Source organism: Mustela putorius, unplaced genomic scaffold (assembly GCF_011764305.1).
Source record: "Mustela putorius furo isolate JIRA1106 unplaced genomic scaffold, ASM1176430v1.1 tig00003901_pilon_pilon_pilon, whole genome shotgun sequence".
Taxonomy (NCBI): domain Eukaryota; kingdom Metazoa; phylum Chordata; class Mammalia; order Carnivora; family Mustelidae; genus Mustela; species Mustela putorius.
In genome coordinates, this window is record NW_025422049.1 from 16,055,533 (window position 1) to 16,076,579 (window position 21,047).

Sequence of the window (21,047 nt, forward strand, 5' to 3'; positions counted from 1 at the left end):
CCATACTCATGGAGTTTATGGTCTAATGACCTTATACCCATAACACACAAGTGGGTACGAAGGAGTCAAAAACTTAGTCATTGAGTTTCTGTAGCGTTTTGGCCATTAGCCTGGTAGCTTGGCTTTTACAAAGAGGATTATACCTGTAAAGCAAAAAGTAGTAGGGCCTTGCGAATTTAGGTGCTCCCCTCCTTCTCTTGTTGGTTTTTGTTTTACATCTCTAAAATGTGACTTAGTGTATGAGATCTGCACTTGTCATTAGTTGTTCTGGGTTGTGCCTAGAAGTGCCATCATGTCAAGGTAGTGCAGTGAAACTTCTCTGAAGTAAGGTGTCCCACAGAACTCCTATTGAACACACTCCAGGTGTATACCTATGCTTGGCACATAGCAGGCACTGAATAAATATTTGCTGAATGAAAGAACTCATGTTCATAGAGATTCTCTTCTACCAGCAATCATTAGGACTGCCATTTTTCCGTGGCGAGTTCTGCTGCTGTGGGGGAAATAGAGCTTTTGTCACGTGACAGAGATTTAAATTGCATGGCTTTTATCCATTGCATTTTTTCCATCCCCAAATGATGCCGTTTCCTTTTTGTATCTACTGTGGTTTTTCTAATATGTACTGTAGTACAGAATCAGCAGTTGTGATTTCAGCAGTGTAGTGCAAAGCTTTTCCAACATATTTTATTACCCCATGTGCTTGTCTCATGGAAACAAAGTCAGCGTAGGACCCTTTCAGTGGGAGAATCGGGTAATATTTAATGGTAATAGAATGGAAAACTATACAAGTGGGATTTTTCTTTGCCTTTGAAAATTGGGTTTATCAGATATGACCAATCAAGAGATGGAGAGCTAAAATACCCTTTTCTGTTTGATCAGGCTCACTTTTAAACATATTTGTTGAAAGGAACAAAGTAAAATCAGTTCCAAGTTAAGGGATTGGAAAGTACGTTGGACTGAAGTCTGAGAGGTTAGCAATACATCAAAAACCATGGGTTCTTCTCATCCTCAGTCTATGTGTGGCATTGTGATATTTACTTGAAAATGGGCATGGAGGTCATCTTTCCCTAACCAGCTTATAATTTACATTTTTAGGGGTGTCTGGGTAGCTTAGTCAGTTAAATGGCTGACTTTTGATTTTGGTTCAGGTCATGATCTCAATGTCCTGGGATTGAGCCCTGAGCCGTGTGTCAGGCTCTTTGAGCTACTCATGGACTGCTTGAGGGTTCTCTCTGTCCCTCTGCCTTTCCCCTTGCTCACATGCATGCTCTCTCTCTTTTTCTAAAATAAATAAATAAATCTTAAAAAATTAATTTGACATATTTATATACACACAACCAGAACATGCAGTGAGTAGCATTTACAACAGGGACAGATTCTCTCATTGTTAGAGCTTGATAAAAGGGCATTAAATACCCTATTTTTTAAAAAGATTTTATTTATATGTCAGAGAGAGAAAGCAAGCACAAGCAGGGGGAGGGGTAGGCAGAGAGAGAAGCTGGCTCCCCACTGAGCTAGGAGCCTGATGCAGGACTTGATTCTAGGACTCTGAAATCATGACTTGAGCGGAAGGCAGATGTTTAACTGACTGAGCCACCCAGGCATCCCTAAATACCTTATTTAAAAACAAAAACAAAAGTGTCTAACTTTTCTGCTGAACATTCCTTCTCTGTAGCTCAGCAATTAGGGAGAATTGAGGGGACAGAATGGATGGACTGCAAGGGGGAAAAAAGAGCAAAGAAGAAGAAGCATAATGAGGAAAAAAGCGACTCCTACTAGGTGTGTAAGAATAAAGTGAGACGAGGGAGTGAATTAGAAACGTAAGGAGGGGACTGGTGAAGACTACAGTTGCCACCATCACGGTGCTCTGCTCTTTCCCCAACCCTGATCTGCTCAGTTTCGAAATTCCGCATGGCTTCAGCATGAAGACAAGTGCCACGTGCCTGCTAGTGTTGAGTTATGCTGGGAAGCTCACTGCTTTACTGTTTTAGCTCTTCCCTGGTGCCCTTTGGCATTTTCTTCTTTGCTCGTTGAACATCCGTTTTGGAATGTTATTGGACTAAGACAGAGTAGGTCAACAGATATGTGAGAGGTCAGTGGATGGGGGATGATGGAAGTCAGGAGATGCAGAGTTTAGTCACTTTCTGCTCTAGTTCCCCGAAATGTCAAATGAAGAGTGATAGTGGATGATCTCTTGAGTGCTTGTAGCGCTGACATTGGATGACTCTATGACTATAGTGGACCTTGTTCTTCAAGGACACCTATTATGGTTTCTAATGTAATGTAGCTTTCACTTGGTCTACTTCATGGGGCTGTTTTGAAGGTCAGCTAGGCTAAAAGATGTGAAGACCCTTTGGAAACTATGAAGAATCATATAAAACAAAGATGATAGGAATGATTGATACTTTTCCCCCAAAGATATCACACAGTGATAAAAATTAAAATAGTTCCATTATGGGGCACCTGGGTGGCTCAGTGGGTTAAAGCCTCTGCCTTCGGCTCAGGTCATGATCTCGGGGTCCTGGGATCGAGCCCCTCATTAGGCTCCCTGCTCGTCAGGGAGCCTGCTTCCTCCTCTCTCTCTGCCTGCCTCTCTGCCTACTTGTGATCTCTGTCTGTCAAATAAATAAATAAAAATCTTTAAAAAAAATAGTTCTGTTGCAATCCATGTAAGGCAGGTTGCAGAAGCCTTAAAAACAGACATGTAGTTATGCTTCATTTTAGAGAAATATGCCATTGGAAAGTATACAAAGCCAGGAACGAATTCAAAACCATTGCCTGTTTAAGCAGTGAGGGGGTTGAAGCACTAGGCTTTTTTCCCAACCCCCATTCTGCTTTTCAGGGTTACCGTTAAAACCCTAGACAGAAGCAAACAGTGGATCTTGCACATTTCTCTGTCACTATCATCCATCTGCTGTGCAAAAGCTGAGCTCTAACTTTAAAACCAGTGCTCAAGAGAACAGGTCATCTTGACCCAGTGGCAGAGCGTAAACACCTGTAGTTGCCTTGCACCCTGGCCTGTTCCAGTGTCTGGTGGAGGCAGCAGCTCTTGGCCTCTGTGTTAGTGTTTTATCTCCCCCACCCCATTTATTTCTTTCATCTCCTCTTTATGGTGTTTTACTATTCTTTCATCCTTCCTTACCTTACTAGAGTAGAAAGAGGAAAGAAAAGAGATCTGCCTACTTGAGATCTCTCTCTGTCAAATAAATAAATAAAATCTTAAAAAAAAAAAAAAAAAGACCGTGCCAGGAAAAGTGACCATTATTGAGATGACTGCATTTAATTCCTAGAGAAGATAACTGGATCAGATTCCCCCGTATTGAGGTTGATGGGTCATTCTTATTCTTGGGGTTCCCTTCCTTTTCCCCGAGCCCTGATATGGGGGCTGTGGGCATAAGCTTACAGTTAAAGTTCTTTGACAGCCATTACTTAGTGAGCACCTAGTGTGTGCAAGGCACTTACACAGGTGTTATTACTATTATTTTATTTACTTGTCATAGTACCTCTGTAGTGTTAGCATCCCCATTTTATAAATGAGGAAATTGAGACTCATAGAGGTTAAGAGTTTTGCCCAGATATCACACAGCTAGTAAGCAATGGAACTAGGATCCACATGCAGGTATATCTGACTCCAGGATAGAAGGTCTTAACCATTCTATGAAAATAGAGATACAGCATACCAAAATCTATGAGCTGTAGCAAAAGCAGGTCTAAGAGGGAAGTTTATGGCCATACAGGCCTACCTCAGAAAAAAAGAGAAATCCCAAATAATTTAGTTTTGTACCTGGAGGAACTAGAAAAACAAGCCTGAAGTTAGTAGAAGGAAGGAAATAATAAAGATCAGAACAGAAGTAAATGAAATAGAGACCAAAAGATAATAGAAAAGGTGAGTGAAACCAAGAAGAGCTTCTTTGAAATAAAACAAAATTGATAAACTTTTAGCTGGACTCACCAAGAAAAGAAAAAGAGGGCTCAAATAAATAAAATCAGAAGTGAAAGAGAAGTTGCAACTGATATGACAGAACCACAAAGGATCTTAAGAGACTGCTGTGGACAAGTATACACCAATAGTATGGGTGACCTAGAAGAAATTCCTAGAAACTTACAATTTTCCAGGACAGAATCATGAAAAGATGTTCAGGAAATCTGAACAGACTGAGTCCTAGATTATTAGTAGGAAGAGCAAATCAGTAATCAAAAACGTCCCAACAAATAATGTATAGGACTAGGCAGCTTCACTGGTGAGTTCTGACAAACATTCAAAGAATACTTAACACCTGTCCTTTTCAAACTCTTTCAAAAATTGAAGAGGAGGGAAAGCTTCCAAGCTCATTTTATGAGGGCTTACTCTGATACCAACACCAGGCAAGGACACCCAAAAAAAGAATTACAGGCTAATATCCTTGATGAACATAGGTGTAAAAATCCTCAATAAAATATTAGCAAACTGAATTCAGCAGTACATTGAAAGAATCCTATACCATAATCAAGTGGAATTTATTCCAGTTAAAATCTGCAAACCAGTCAGTCTAATACACCACATTAACAGAGTGAAAGATTAAAATTCTATGATCATCTCAGAAGATGCAAAAAAAGCATTTGACAAAGTTTAACATTCATTTATGATAAAACCTCTCAACAAAACAGGTATAGAGGAAGCATACCCTCAACATAATAAAGCCCATATATGACAAACCCTCAGCTAATATAATACTCAATGGTGAAAAGCTCAAAGTTTTTCTTCTAAGACCAGGAACAAGGTAAGGATGCCTAATCTACCCATTTTTTTTTTTAATCAGCATAGTATTGGAAGTCCTAGCTACAGCAATTAGGCAAGAGAAAGAAATAAAAGGCACAAAAATTGGAAAGGAATGAGTAAAGCTGTCACTATTTACAGATAACATGATTCTATATATAGAAAACCCAGAAGATTCCACAACAAAAACTGTTTGAATAAATGAATTCAGTGAAGTTACAGAATACAAAATTAATATACAAAAATCTGTTGCATTTCTGTACACTCATAATGAACTATCAGAAAGAGAAATCAAGAAAACAATTCCATTATGATCATATCAAAAATAATAAAATACCTAGGAATAAGTTTAACAAAGGAGGTGAAAGATCTGCACACACCGAAAATTATAAAACATTAATGAAAGAAATTGAAAAAGACACAAAGAAGGGCAAAGGTAGTCCATGCTCATGGATTGGGAGATTTAATATTTTTAAAATGCCCATACAACCCAAAGCAACCTATAGATTCAGTGAAATCCCTATCGAACTTCCAATGGCATTTTTCAGAGAACTAGGGTAATTCTAAAGTTTATGTGAAACTACCAAAACAAAAAGCAAAAATCGTGAGTAGCCAAAACAGTTTTAAGGAAGAAAAAGAAAGCCAGAGGTATCATACTCCCAGACTTCAAACTATACCACAAAGCTGTAGTAATTAAAACAGTATGGTACTGGAATCAAAACCAGACATACAGATCAGTGGAACAGAATAGAGAGCCCAGAAATAAACTTGTGCATGTATGGTGATCTGCGGCAAGGGAGGCAAGAATATATAATGGAGAAAGGACAACGTCTTCAATAAATGGTGCTGGGAAAACTGGACAGCTACATGCAAAAGAATGAAGCTGGACCAATATCTTATACCATATACAAAAATTAACTAAAAATGGAATAAAGACTTGAATATAACACCTGAAACCATAAAACTGCTAGAAGTAAACATAGGTGGTAAGTTCCTTAACATCAGTCTTAGTGATATTTTTTTTGATCTGACTCCAAAGGCAAGAGAAAAAAAGCAAAAATAAACAAATGGGACACATCAAAAGCTCCTGCACAGCAAAGGAAACCATTAACAAAACAAAAAGGCAGCCTATTGAATGGAAAAAGAAATCTGCAAATCATATATCTGATAAGGGGTTAATAGCCAAAATATATAAAGAACTCACTACAACTCAATAACAGCAAAAGTCCTTTTAAGTAATAAGCAGAAGATATGAATAGACATTTTTCAAAAGAAGGCATACACATGACCAGAAGACATAGAAAAAGATGCTGTCCATCACTAATCATCAGGGGATGCACATTACAACCATAATGAGTTGTCTCCTTACACCTGTCAGGGATCACTTTACACTTATCAGAATGGCTGTTACCAAAACCACAAGAAGTAACACATGTTGGCGAGGATGTGGGAAAAAAGGAAGCTTTATGCACTATTGTGGAAATGTACATTGGTATGGCCACTGTGGAAGGTTCTTCAGAAAATTAAAAATAGAATTGCCATGTGATCCAGCCATTCTACTACTGGGCAGAAATGGAAACACTAATTCAAAAAGATATATACAACCCTATGTTCTTTGCAGCATTATTTACAATAGCCAAGATAGGGAAAACAACCTAAGTATCCATCAGAGGATGAATACATTAAGAAGATCATACACACACACACACACACACATACACACACACACACACACGACTACTAGTCAGCCATAAAAAAACCAAAATCTTGAAAAGAATGAAATCTTGCCATTTGTGCAACATGAATGAACCTTAAGAGTATTGTATGTGTGATAGAGAAATACAAATACCATATGATTTTATATATGTGGAATTTAAGAAACAAAACAAGAACAAACTAACCAAAACAAAACCCTGATTCATAGATACAGAGAACAGATTGGTGGTTGCCAGAGGGGAATGGAGAGTTGAGCAGACTGAAATGGGTGAAGGGGATCAAGAAGTATTACTTCCAGTTATAAAAGGAGTCATGGGATGTACTGTACAGCATGGGGAATATAGTAAATAATATTGTAGTAAGTTTGTATGGTGACAGATGGTAACTAGATTTACTGTGGTGATCATTTTGCAGTATATCTAAATGTCAAATCACTATGTTGTACACCTGAAACTAATTAATATTGTATGTCAACTGTACCTCAATTTAAAAAAAAGATGAACCTGGGTCATAAAGAGAAAATTAAATTGCATTCATTGTACTCAGTAGCTTTTCATCTGAAAAATAATTAAAACAAAACTGTTCCTAGTAGTTCATTTCTAAAACCAAGATAGAGTAGATGCAGAAAATCTGCAGACAGAGCGTTATTGTGGACATTACATGGAGGGAAATGAGGAACACCTGCCATCTACACTAAGCATGTAGCCATCTGTTTCTTTATGTATTTTGTATTTTCCAGTTTTAATTGTGCTCCACTAAATCAGACCCACAACCCATTCTCCCAATTTAAAGGCGAGGTGAGAACTCGTGGTGAGGCTGCAGATCCCTGACAATATTGCTGTGGTTGTCACAGCATGCGGCCGGAAGGGTATGCTTCCCTCCTGGTGGGCAGCTGTAGCTATGACAGAGAGTAAAGGCTTTTAAGAATGTGAGATTAGAGCAATTCAAGACTTTTAAGCTGGCTAATCAGAGGGCAGCAGACGATAACACTGTAAAGCCTAAGTGAATCCTGTAAGATGGGAACCAAATAACACAGGAAAACCTGTGGGACCTACTGCACTTTTGCTCGCCCTCCCTCCTACCTTTTACTCTACCTTGCTTTCTCTTTTTGTCCGTGTGTGTGTGTGTGTGTGTGTTGTCTATTTTTTTTCTTTTTTCCTTTTTTCACCTCCCGTTTCCTTTTCTTGCTTTTTTTTTCCCCTCTTCCTCTCCATCTTTCTTTGTATATATATATACCTTTCTCTTTTTTGGTCCCTCCTTTCTTTCCTTTCCTTTTGTTCCATCCCTTAGTCCTTTCTTCTGTCCCCCATCAATTACCCATCATACCACATTTTGAAATGTATATTAAAATTAATGTTTTAATGTTTATATACATTGAGCACTAAGTAGCTTGTATTTATTATTCTAAAGGGGAAAAACATCCCCCAGTTATGGGACACTTTACCAATGGCTTACAATTGAAAATTTCCTTTTGGGTCACTGCCCTTCCTCCTTCCTTAACCTAACGGAATCATGTCCTTTGTTGTTGTTCTCTACCCTTAGGTTTGATAAATGGTCACTTTTTGGAATTCTGTTTTACATCCATCATTTTTTTTCTCATAATGGAAAACTAAAATTGTTACTTCATGTGAAGGAGAGGCTGTGGATAATTTTTTCAGAATTGGCTTTAGGATTCTAGTATTCTAAGTTTCCGAAATTCAGACATGCCACGTGTGCATTCTGTTCCAGAATCTCTGATGAGGAATGGCAGAATTTCCAGAGGATTGAAACCCCTTGTGAAAAACAGTTTTTTTTTAAATTTCAGACTAATGTATGTCTGATTTACTTTTCTTCACCTATCCAAACAGGGATTTTTAAAAAGATTTTATCTACTGATTGATTTAGAAAGAGAGTGCATGCAGGGGGAGAGGCTGAGGGAGAGGGAGAGAGAATCTCAAGCAGACTCGGCGCTGAGCAGGGAGCCCGACACAGAGCTCAATCTCTGGTCCCTGAGATCATGACCTGGGCCAAAATTAAGAGTTGGATGCTTAACCGACTGGGCCACCCAGGCGCCCCCTAAAAGGGATTTTTAATTTTGATTTTGTTTCCTTGTCCTGAAAAATGATGGCCTGGAATGTGAAGCCTTTCTCAGTTTGGTAACTTTCCACTGCTTAACTGATTAAAGTCATCGAAGTTTTAGAAAGTGATGGAATGAAGGAATGAGTGAGTAAATGGCTAGCTAGCTAGATTCATTTAAATCATTTCCGTTGCCTGCTCTGTTGTTTATGATGAGTCTTGTAACAGCTAAGATTTTGCCTCCTTTTGGCTGTTTTTTTCCCCCTCATAGCTTCCAGGCATTGTCATAAACTTTGATTCTTTGATAGCTAAACTCTTAATTCCTTTTTTTAAATGTTCATTTTCATTAAAGTGCTATTTAACATTAGATATTAACTTTGACAGATGTTAATGCTGCTTCTCAATTAGGTAAAATATATTCTTGGTGAGGTGCCAATTTGAATTGAATATATTTGAATTTGGTATGTGAATTAAACTGTTGTTTAAACCTTACCCATCCATCACATGGGTGATGGAGCAGCTGGCTGGTTCTGTGTATAAGTGCGTTTCTTCCCCCCAGCAATATTTACTTATTTATTTATATTATTTTTAGAGGGGGAGGGGCAGTGGGAGAGGGAAGGAGAGAATCCCAAGCACACTCCTCACTGAGTACAAAGCCCGAAACGGGGTTCCGTCTTGTGGCCCTGAAATCATGACCTGAGCCAAAATAGAGAGTTGGACACTCAACTGATTGAGCCACCCAGGTGCCCCCTCTCCTTCAGCAATATTTAAACATTAGAAAATGGCTTCCTATTATAGCAAAGAGAACTTCATATGAATTTATTACAAGATCTCCTTGTTTGTCAGTTTCTTAGGCAGCATAGAGTATAAATTGCCAGACACTACTTTGGTATGAAATGTTTTCCATGGACAGTATTAATATTTTAAAATCCTTTTTGCTCCTACAGATTTCCAGTAGACAGGAAGTCTGGCTCTATTTACCCTTTGGCTACTAATGAATGCTATTAAATTATTATTTATCTTCTTTAGGCAGAGGCACTACAGGAATGAGATCAGAATTGCCAAGTGAGGTAAACATTTAATTTTAAAATTAAAAATAATACAAATCCATTCAAAAGTGGCAACTAAAGTGTGGATCCTAGAAGGTATTTTGGACTTGAGTCAGAGAACTAGGGTTGTGGCCCCACCTGCATCACTAACTTGCTGGGTCATTTCAAGCAAGTCACTTCCGGACTCTGGAGGCATGGTTCAGCTTCCCCATGGCATATTCTATATGCTAAAGGAAGCAGGGCTGAGGGAGGCTGAAACCTTGTTTATCAGCTATCCACACCAGCCTAGCAGCTCTGAGGTCAGACTCCAGCTGCATTTTTTGTCTTTTTTTTTTTTTTTTTTTTAATAATCCCTTAAATCCTTGCTAGGCTTTCATTGCTAGTTCTTTCCCCCTAGGAATTTGCATTCAGAACTGTTGAGGGCTTCCTACGTTTGGGAATTTTTCTATGCTCATGAATTTAATGAAAAGTTACTTAGAGTTACAAAAAAAATTTCAGAATTAAATGTCTTGTTTGAATGACTGTTTCTGTAAAATCAGACTGTTTTCATCATGACTAATGTACCTTCACTATTTCAGTTTTGAACTTAATAACATTTGCGTCCTGATTGTCAGTTTCTCTTATTAGCCATGCTAGTATTCTCCCACTTACGCATTGTTCTCTTTTTTTATTTTTTTAAGCCCAGAATGATTGAGCAACAAGGCTCCATATCATGGGAGTTATATTTTAGGTACTTGAGAATCTCATTGATTTGAAATAGTTTGAATTGCACTAAGCTAAAATTTACCTTTTGTTGGCTTGCTAGGAAAAAAATTAAACAAAATAAACTTACCTCAGAGTGTTGAGAAAATAACCATATGGCAACTTCAGGATGTGTATTGTTTGACTGGAAAATGCTAGAGAGAGATTTTTATAGCTCTCTTTATTAAAGGAGGTCTAGCGCTCTGATTAAAAAGGCAGACAATAAGAAGGGCTGGTAAGGATATGGGGAAATTGGAACTCTCACACATTGCTGGTGGCAATGAAAGGTACAGCCACTGTGGGAAGCAGTTTGTTAGTTCCTGAAACAGTCAACCATAGAATCACCGTATGACCCAGCAATTCCATTCTTATGTATCTACACCCCAAAGAGACTAAAACCTCTGTCCACCCAGAGACTCATACATGTATGTTTATAGCAGCATTATTTATATTGTTTCCAAAAGTGGAAACAACCCAAATGTTTCTCAGTAGATCGAAGGATCCTAAAATGTGAAAAAGCCACACAACTGAAATATGATTAGGCAGTTAAAAAGATGAGGTATGGATACATGCTACAGCATGGATGAAACCTCCAAAACATTCCGGTAAAAAGCCAGACACAGAAGGCCCCATATTGTAGGACTCTCCTAATATGAAATACTCCAGAGTAGGGAAGTCCATAAACAGAAAGTGGATTAACGCTTGCCAAGAGCTGGCGGGGAGCGAAGAGAGGAGCCTGGCTGCTAATGGGTATGGGGCTTCTTTTTGGTGTGACAAAATGTTTTCAGATTGGAGAGTGGCGATGCTTGTATAATTCTGTGAATATACTAAAAGCCGTTCAATTGGATACATTAATGGGTGAATTGTATTGGTTTGTGAATTCTGTCTCCATAAGCTATTATATGACAAAAACATTAGCAACTATATTATTCTAATTACTTGAAATTGGAAAAGTGTCTGTAAGTTACATTTTTTGCCAGGGGCTGAAAGGAAGGAAGAGTGGGGAGTTAGTATGGAATGGATGCTGTTTCAGTTGGGCAAGATGGTAAAAATTCTGGAGATGGATGCTGGTGATAGATGTACAACAAGAACGTGCTTATCCACACAGAGCTGTACACTTAAAAATAGTTAAAACTGTAAACTTTATGTTGCGTATATTTTACCATGATAGAAAATCTACAATTCTAAGAAAATCACATTTTACATTATTCAAGTGTATAAGGCTTCCTTCTCTCTCTTTCTTTTTAGCAAGAAGATGGAAAGTGTGATCAGCCTTTTGGTTTTTATGCATGAGATTCTTTTGTCTTAGTTTCAGTTCAGCGGCTGGAAGTTCTTTTGTTTCTGTTCAGTATTTGTGTTTGTTAGGAGAGAGGGTATTGGTTATACATACACATATAGGTCTTTATCTTGGCTTTGAGGGAGAACTTGAAAATGCTTTATGAAAATTTATTTGCCAACAGGAAAATAAAAGAGGCCAAACTGTAGGAAAATGTATGTCGTTAAATTATAAAATAGTGAGGGGGGTAGGGATGGGTGGCTGGGTGATGGACATTGGGGAGGGTATGTGATATGGTGAGTGCTGTGAAATGTGTAAGCCTAATGATTCACAGACCTGTACCCCTGGGGAAATAATATATTATATGTTAATAAAAATAATAAAAAAGGGTTGGATGCTCAAAAAATTATAAAACAGTGAAATGCTATTCTCAGAGTATAAATTGTCACAGATGTCCTGATTTTCTTGGTTAATCTTGGCTCCTTGAATGGGAAAAAAACATTATAGCATATATAGAACATATCTGTCTATAAGCATTTTCCTTTGTGTAGTAGGATAGAGCAAGCACCCAAATGCATTGAAAACACTCACAAACACAGGGGTTACATTTGTACAATAAAATAAGTGTTTCAGAATCTAAAGGAAGAGATGGAAAAATGGAGAAAAAAAAAAGAAACTCCAGCAATGAGGAAGTCACTGAAAAAGGAATTAAATGATTTCTAAAGGCCATGGAACATTGTTAAAACTCGAGCAGTTTGTTGGCACTAAGTTTGTAATTTCTACTGATTAATCTATGAAAATAGTTTCTAAGCCTGGCTGCTATATAGCACATTTGAATTTGAATATCCATGGCACAAATGCCAGAAATGCCATTAGTATAAAGTGTAATCAGAGGTATGTTTGTTTTTCTTGACCAGGAACTGGTTTCTTTGAAAAGTATAGGAAACACACAGTGCCTCTGTGTGTGAGTGTGTGTGTGTCTGCGTATTTTCTGTCTCTTCTTCTATTGCAGGAAGAATTATGGTCTTCCAACATCTTTGTCCTTTATAGTAAGGGTTTTTCTAGAATTTTGCACTGTAGTATATTACCCTTGATTATAGGATCCAATCAGAGTTGATGTACTCAGAAATCCATTGATGTGATTAATGGTCTCCTAATCATACTTTTATTGCCTAGATTAGCCCAATTTCCTGTACTTTCACAATTTTTGAATCATATGTTGAATTATCCTTTATAGGGGGCCTGAAATCCTTGTATTTTTAGTCTGTAATTTGCATGATTATTTTAATTTTCTTTGATTTCCTTTGCTTGAAGAAAATGAAATTTTGATCTTTTTTGAACTCTTTGAGTGCTGTTCTATGGTAATGGACAACCTAATATGAACTTTTTTTTAACTATATACATATTTTTTCCCATCAGCCCTAGATCTAGAAGTCTTCCTACAAATTTCCACTAGTCTAGGTTTTATTCTTCTCAAAAAGTAAGTAAAAAATAGTCTCAGATTCTACAAGTAATAGGGAAGTACACCAGGAAATGACTGTACAGGAAATGTAATTGATGATTCGCTCTTTACAATTGGTTACAAGATTGGCTAATAAACAGTCTATTGAATGAAAAAAAAATGACTTCTAAAATCTTTGGGGGCCTTTAAATACATTTGAATTTTTTTTTGATCTCTTACCTTTTTCAAATGTCTGCATTTGAAATTCAGACTTTCTCATATCTAGTGGTTGCTTTAATATTTGCTTTGTTTTCAACAGTGCCCTTAAAGATAGCCGTTTCCCCCCAATGACAAGGGATGAGTTGCCACGGCTGTTCTGCTCAGTGTCTCTGCTCACTAACTTTGAAGATGTCTGTAATTATTTGGACTGGGAGGTAAGACTATAGAAATTTTTGACAGAAAAATGAAGGTAACTCCTGAGTAAATGTTAAAAAGTAGGCCCAGGAAACAACTCTTTCAGCCCATTCTTTATTATAGTGGAGGTGGAGAGGAAGGTGAATAAAGAAACCTCACATTTGATCAGTGAGATATCAGTGAAGGAGTTGTTTTGTTTTGTTTTTAAGGCAAAGCGCCATGTGTTGCTTTAATCCCCAAACTGAATTTGCTGTTTATTTTTGTCCTTTTACTTTACCACAGCACCCATAAAAGCTGTTAATAAGTAGTGAAAAGGACTGATTGGAATTTATTTTTCCTCTTATTTCCATTCTAATGTACTTCGGTGTAACTGCCACCCAGCAGTTAGGTGCTCAGAGGAAACTTCTCAGAAGGAAGGAGCCAAAGAGTGAGGATAATATGCCAGTTGGGGAAATCAGCATGTGGATACAGAACAGGGTGTCCATTAACTGCAGTTAAATCATGTTAATTCATTCTTGGCTACCTTACTTTATGCACTTAAACCCGCTAACAAACAATATTAAGGTTGTATCTCGGTGATCTCTGAGCATTGTCATGATTGAAGTAGCCTAGATTAGTCTTATTTTTTATTCTTTAGTGTGTGGTGTTGGGTTTTTAAGGAAGTTCAGAGAGGTTCTCAACAAACAAATCAGCATGATTTGTTTTGCTTGTTGCTGGGAGATAGTCGAGTGTATGTCTATGAAATTTCGCACACAATTGTGCATACATTATTGAATGCCTGCTGGGTTCAAGGCACTGGGCTACATACACAAGAGTCCTAAAATCTGGTCCCCGCCATAAAGCATCTTTCAGTCTAATGGCAGAGAAAAGAAGTATGTACCAAGCATAAAGGAAGAAGTACTACAAGAATGAAACAATGGGAATTCAGTAATGCGCTTAGCATTCTCTCGCATAAACACTCATAAATGACATGACTATATCTTTATGCTATAACATGTTTTAATTCTACTGACTTTTTAGAATGACCATGTCCCATGGTAACTGAGATATTCTGCCTTGTGGACAGATCACTGTCCTGATAATTAATTGGACTTGAATTTTAATTTGCGATTTGCTCATGAGACTTTGTGAGACTTTGGACATCTTATTCCACTGCCATTCAGTTCTCCACATACAGAATAAGACATTTCTAAGGTTCTTAACCTTCATTGGAAAAAATCCCTATGATATAAATTATTGTTGTTAGGCCAAAGCTTTAAAAAAAACACATTCTGCCCAGAGTAGGATAAAAGACTTCTTCTGAGTTTTGGAATACATAGGGTTTTTTGGAGTATTATCAGAATATGAAAACATTCAGGGAAGTTTTGTAATGGGAAAAATAAAATTAATTGATAGTGTTGAACCTAGCAAAGTTGGATTGGGTAAAAATTTTCACAGAATTAAAAATCCTGATTGCTTTCTATAAGTTCATTGTTCCTATTTGAATTTTTCTTAAAATCTACCCATGTCATAGAAACATTCCTCAATACTTTATTTTTAAATGATCCCAAATTATATCCCTTACTTATTAACCAGTATTAAAATTTGAGTGGTTCTTTTAATGTTTTAAGGCCAGTGCTTCCTCTTCTCTAGCTAGAATTTTATTTCTGCTTTCTGAATTGCAGAGTGCCTGGGGGGTGGGGTCATAACAGGGTAAAGCCTGAAATCTAGAGATTACCAAGCTACAAAAACACGCCTACTCTTGCTTGCCACCACTGAGTTGGAAGTACAGTTGTGTGTGTTGGGGCGGGGGGGGGCGTTGCACATGCAAACATGTGAGCATGTTTGACATGTAAATGAATGTATATTTCATAAATATGCATGCATGTATTTGGAGGGAAGGAAAAATTGGAGGATTCTATAGTAGTTCAATAAATATGAGCAAGCACAGAGTATACCACCATCATCTTGCTTGAAGCCCACTTCAAGCACTGTCTACAGCTAAAATTAACCCTCATACATTGTATATTGTATATTTAATACATTCCTCGAGGCTTAAATATTGGTGTCTATTTAGTGATGCTTTCCGATTAAAATAACAACAACAAAAATAAATATATTTTTGTGCTTTTAACATACAAGTGTTTGAAAGTGAATTTTAGGTCCTGCTAGAATGGCTATGCTAAGAGGGAAAGACTGTCCTTTTCAGTTAGTTTGTCATGGTTGTAAGTGTTTAGCATAAGAGAATTTGTTCCCAAAGAGTAAGAGTGAAAATTGCATTTTATTAAGTACAAGAATGTGACTTGGACTTTAAAAAATTACCATAGTCAGTTCTTACAAGTGGAATGGTATTATCATGTGGGGATGATGTCATAAGGGTCATCCTTAATAGTTCTGAAAAAGCACTGGTTACTTGAAACACAGAATGCCAAAGTAGAATTCAAAACATTCTTTTAAAGTATATGTCAAGGCATTTCTGCTCCTAGGTATATACCCCAAAGAAATGAAAACAGATATTGAAACAAAAACCTGTACACAATGTTCATAGCAGCGCTATTCATAATAGCCAAAAGGTAGAAATAACCCAAATGTCTATCAACAGATAAATGGATAAACCAAATTCGGGATATCTGTACAATGGAATATTAATCAGCCATAGAAAGAAATGAAGTAGTGACATGGATGAACCTTGAAAACATTATGCTAAGTGAAAGAAGCCAAGCACAAAAGGCCACATACTGTATGATTCTGTTTATATGAAATATGCAGAATGCGTGTATTCACAGAGATAGACTGTGTTAGTGGTAGCCAGGGGTTGGGGGAGGGGCTGAATGAGAAGTGACGGCTTTTAATGGGTCCAGGGTTTCCATTCAGGGTAATGAAAAAATTATGGAACTGGATGTTGTATGGCACTGCAAATGTACTTGATGCCACTGAATTGTACACTTTCAAAGCATTTTTACATGATGTATATTTTATCACATAAAAAGGCATATATGCATCTGCATGTATATTTAAACCTATTGTCCATAATAGTATGGTAATTCTAATTTATTGAAGAAGAAAACTTTGAAAATTAAAAAAATTATAAAGAAAGGCAAGCCATTTGTAATTACACTGTTCTGAGATAACCACTGTTAACATTTTGGAATATTCCTTTAAATTATTTTTCTGTGTCTTTGTATCAATAAATATGCCTATTTGTTCATGTAACGGAGATCATATTGAATATATAGTCATTATTAAAAAGGATTGTGGAAAAGTCTTTGTTTATGGTTTACCTTTATCAGTTAATGATTCATATTGCAAATTTCCTTTATGAGGGGGGGTCCAGTCTATATCATGAAAGGATACATTTCACTTTGAGAAATTTCAGGCTAACAAATAGGTACAACTTTTCTTCTAAGAATGAAATACCCTATTCACCATAAGTTAAGTCTAAATTTAACCTGAAATGTACAGCGCTCTATATGTTGATGCCACAGGGGAAACAGGAGATGATGACAGAATTTTAATAGAGAATTTTTAAGGCAGAGATCAGTAACGGGTATGTTTGATATTAACAGAAGCCTCTCACCTAGGGCTTTTCTGGTAGAAGTACCGTTTGAGAGTTGACCCCCACTGGTGAAGCGTGTTACTGCAATAGAATTCCTAATTAAAGAGGCGAAAATGCCCAGATCAAAGCAGAAGAGAGCAAAGTCTAGAAGTCCCAAAGCATAGAGGTGAGTCACTTTGGTAACAAGAGAGACATCCCTGTGGTCATGAAGATGAGGGACGTGACCAGTGGTCATAGCCACTTAATTTTCAAATGATCAGGAAACAAGTGAACCACCACAGGGCTGGCTACTGTCTTTCTCTTTTCCTCAAGGTTTTTAACTGATCCTGTCCGGGACCTCTCTTTTGGTAACATGTCTCTGTTTGTAGAGTGGAAGTTAATAGGAAGGTAGGATTTATAGCAATCAGACTTTAATTTAGAGGCTAGAATGCTTCTCTTTGATAACATGAGGAACGTCTGATAAATGGTTTCACAAGTGGATGTAATTGGTTTCATTTCAAGATTGAATTGGCAGAATGATCAGTAATGCCTCCATGTTATATTTCCTCAACATAAGAATCATAACATGTAAGATGAGCGTCTATGGGTAGCCTCTCAAGGTAGTGATTAAAAACAGCAAAACCATCCACAAAGACCACACCGACAAATTGCAACACCCGCCCCGCCCTCCTAAGAATTGCTCATCATTGCCCCCATCATGATCTACTTCTTGCCCTGGTAGGTATGAGAAGGATGAAGAGTTGAATGATTTGGAGGAGAAAAAAATTCATTAAGTGGTAAATTGAGATATCTACCTGCCAGGCTAAAATGGTTGTTAGATGAGGAAAATTGTACCGCCCGGGTGACATCGGAAGTGATCTGCCTTGTGTCTGGACACTAAAATTATGACCGTGGTTAGGTGTTCTTCTGTCGACAGCATTCTCTTAATTCCATATGACAGGATGATGGACAGGCATGGTGCTTCAGAAAGAAAGAAAAGCTCTTGCAGTGTGTAGAATCCCTCTCAAATAATCTATAGGCTAGAATTGGTGTAGTCACATGATTTGGGAGTCATGTTTGTTTTTCAAGATGTGAAAGGATTTAAAACCAAGGACATTACAACAGTCGGAGTTTGACCTGAAGGGTGATGCTAGATGTGTTACCTCGTGACTGCTCATTTGCAAGATGATATAAATGAGTAAGCTTTTTGCTTGTTGAGGAACTTGTATACAGCCAGTATACAACCTGTGATCTTACAGGGGGAGCTCACATTGCAGTCTACTGCCTAGAAGACAAAGTATTTTCAAAATTGTCATCGGGGATCTCCTATTTCTGTGCTTTAGAGAACAGATCATTTTGGAGGCATGAGGAAGATACATTTTCTGTAATCGGAAGTAGACCATTAGATCATGTTTTAGTAGATCGGTAACATTTTTCACGAGCCATAAGGCACTTTTAGTTCTATCTAGCTCCCTGGATCACTGCTATCTCAACTGTGTATACAGCTGTCACTTGGGGAGCGCATCGTGGCCCTAAGACAGACTGTTCCTTTCTAGCACCCAACACTTGAAATCAACCCATGCTGGGTGGGGCGGGCCAGCATGATTCTTATATGATATCAAAAACCTATCCCTGGACTACAGAGCTAGACCCCAAGCCCCTAGTCTAGCTTTGTCCCTAATGTACCCAAGCATCTGTCATTGTCCATGAGCTTGTTCAACTCTCAGTACTCGGGGGTGCTGCACACACTTTAAAAAGCACACCTCTTGAGTGAGCACAGGTCCATTTCTGACATGTTCGGTTGCAGTTAATAATAGTGCACTTTTGTAACAACCTTCAGGAGCGTAAATAGATGAGATGAGTAAATTGACTACTGTCATTATCTCTCATATATTTTAGAAGGTCATGATCTCCTTCTTACCCCTTCAAGGTTTACATTTTTCTAGCTCCTCTCAATGTACCACTGAAAACAGTTTCCATTCAGACACAGATGTTTAGCATGACTCACCCAGTGAAATGACTTCTTGTCGTATATGTTCTGTCCACCGCCCCCTTCATGATTTTTCCCTATGCTATACACCATGCTTTGCTTCTCTTTTAAGATTCCCACCTTTGGGGCACCTGGGTGGCTCAGTCAGTTATGCGGCTGCCTTCGGCTCAGGTCATGATTGCGGGGTCCTAGGATTGAGCCCCACGTCAGGCTCCCCCAGGAGTCTGCTTCTCTATCTCCCTCTGCCACTCCCCACTGCTCATGCTCTCTCTCTTGCTCTCATTCTTTCTCTCAAATAAATCTTAAAAAAAAAAAAAGATTCTGACCTTTGGAAAAAAAAAAACATATACGGGGCTGCGGAGGCTTTGTATATCTAGGAAAATGCTTTTCATGGTATTTTCTGAAGGACCCTGAGATTTTTGTATAAGATATCGCTATTGTTACAATAATTTAGTCTTTGTTCTGGTGCTCTATTTAGAAATTTTTTTTTTTTTTTTTTTTTAAAGATTTTATTCATTTATTTGACAGAGAGAAATCACAAGTAGATGGAGAGGCAGGCAGAGAGAGAGAGAGAGAGAGAGGGAAGCAGGCTCCCTTCTGAGCAGAGAGCCCGACGCGGGACTCGATCCCAGGACCCTGAGATCATGACCCGAGCCGAAGGCAGCAGCTTAACCCACTGAGCCACCCAGGCGCCCCTAGAAATTTTTTTTTCAAGTACTGTGGAACATTGGAGAAAGGAGTACTTCAAGCTTCCTGACCATCTAGTAAGAATTTGCTGTGAATCAACACTTCAGTGTATTAGAAACCTAGTGAGAAAGCAAGCTGAACAACGTGAAGTAACTTCTAGAAGGTGATTTAACACATGGAAATTTCCATTAGCTTTTGGTACTGTTGGTAAAATGGGCTTGCACAGTATGTTCTCCAGCCTCCTCCAATTGCTTCCTGCTTTTCTCCCACCATGTTGTTTCGTTGACGGGGGCAGCATTTCCCTGCTTCTTCCGCCAAATCCACAGACCCTTCCAGCCCTTTCCCTAGTAGTTGTATTATACTCTGCTCTTTCCTGGGTCTCTGTTTCCTCACCAGGACGTTGGAGAAGTTGGACTAAATAATACCCATGGTCTCTTTGGAGGCTGACACAGTGTGATTCTGTGACTCCCCCCTTTTTAAAATGGCTTCTGTTTCATTTTACTTCCTGAGAACAAATCACCACTAACCACTAAGATGTCATAAGACGTCCCTAACTTTTAAAATAGCAAGGTGGCAACCAAGGTGAAAAACAGTCCAATTTTTGAAATTTGACATCCCATCTTTCCTTTCCACCAAAGAATTCTCTTCAGGGGGGTACCTGGCTGGCTCAGTGGGTTAAAGCCTCTGCCTTTGGCTCAGGTTATGATCCCAGCATCCTGGGATGGAGCCCTGCATTGGGCTCTCTGCTTAGTGGGGAGCCTGCTTCCTCCTCTCTCTCTGCCTGCCTCCCTACCTACTTGTGATAAAATCTTAAAAAAAAAAAAGAATTCTCTTCAGGAAGACAAAATATTCTTAACAGCCAATGCCTTGTTCTATTACTGCATCATCCCCTGGTTTAAGTCAACATTATATGTATAAATCTAAATTAAGCTATTAGGGAGTGACTGTTCACTTGACAAAGATAGTTTGCTTCGCAGAAGTACTCACTCTAGGATTTCTTTACTACCTTCCTGGTGACTTCAAAATTAATCCATTTACACAAATGCAACACATATGTAATCTTTTAGGAACAAATCTCTTTGTAGATGGAGCAAAACTACATTGAGCTAGATACTCATGTATAGTTTAACCCATATAACATTCTCCTATTTCTTATCAGACAAACAACATTATTTCACCTTGAATATGTTGGCCAAGAGGTGCCCCCCGCAACCTTTGAAAAGCAAACTGATTCCCGTGTCTAGGTTTTAAGAACACTTCCTAACTTGAGTTTGTGTGTAAATTCACTCCCTTCCTCATCCCCTTAAAAAATGGTAGGAATGCATTTTTCTAACTTTTGATGAAAAGCAGGCTTTTTATTTAAAGGTCACCTGTGTTGCCTGAACTTTCCTTGGAAAGCTTCAGGATG

The 21,047-nt window shown here is 38.1% G+C and overlaps 1 protein-coding gene across 2 annotated transcripts in view; it reads left to right on the plus strand.

Annotated features, from left to right (window-relative positions):
- AMMECR1 (AMMECR nuclear protein 1) overlaps positions 1 to 21,047 on the plus strand; it is a 111,293-nt gene that overhangs the window by 75,246 nt on the left and 15,000 nt on the right. For both annotated transcript variants that reach the window (XM_004769060.3, XM_004769059.3), the window contains one exon: positions 13,354 to 13,468. In XM_004769060.3, the coding sequence (XP_004769117.1) occupies positions 13,354 to 13,468 (115 nt within the window). The remainder of the gene's footprint in view (positions 1 to 13,353; positions 13,469 to 21,047) is intronic.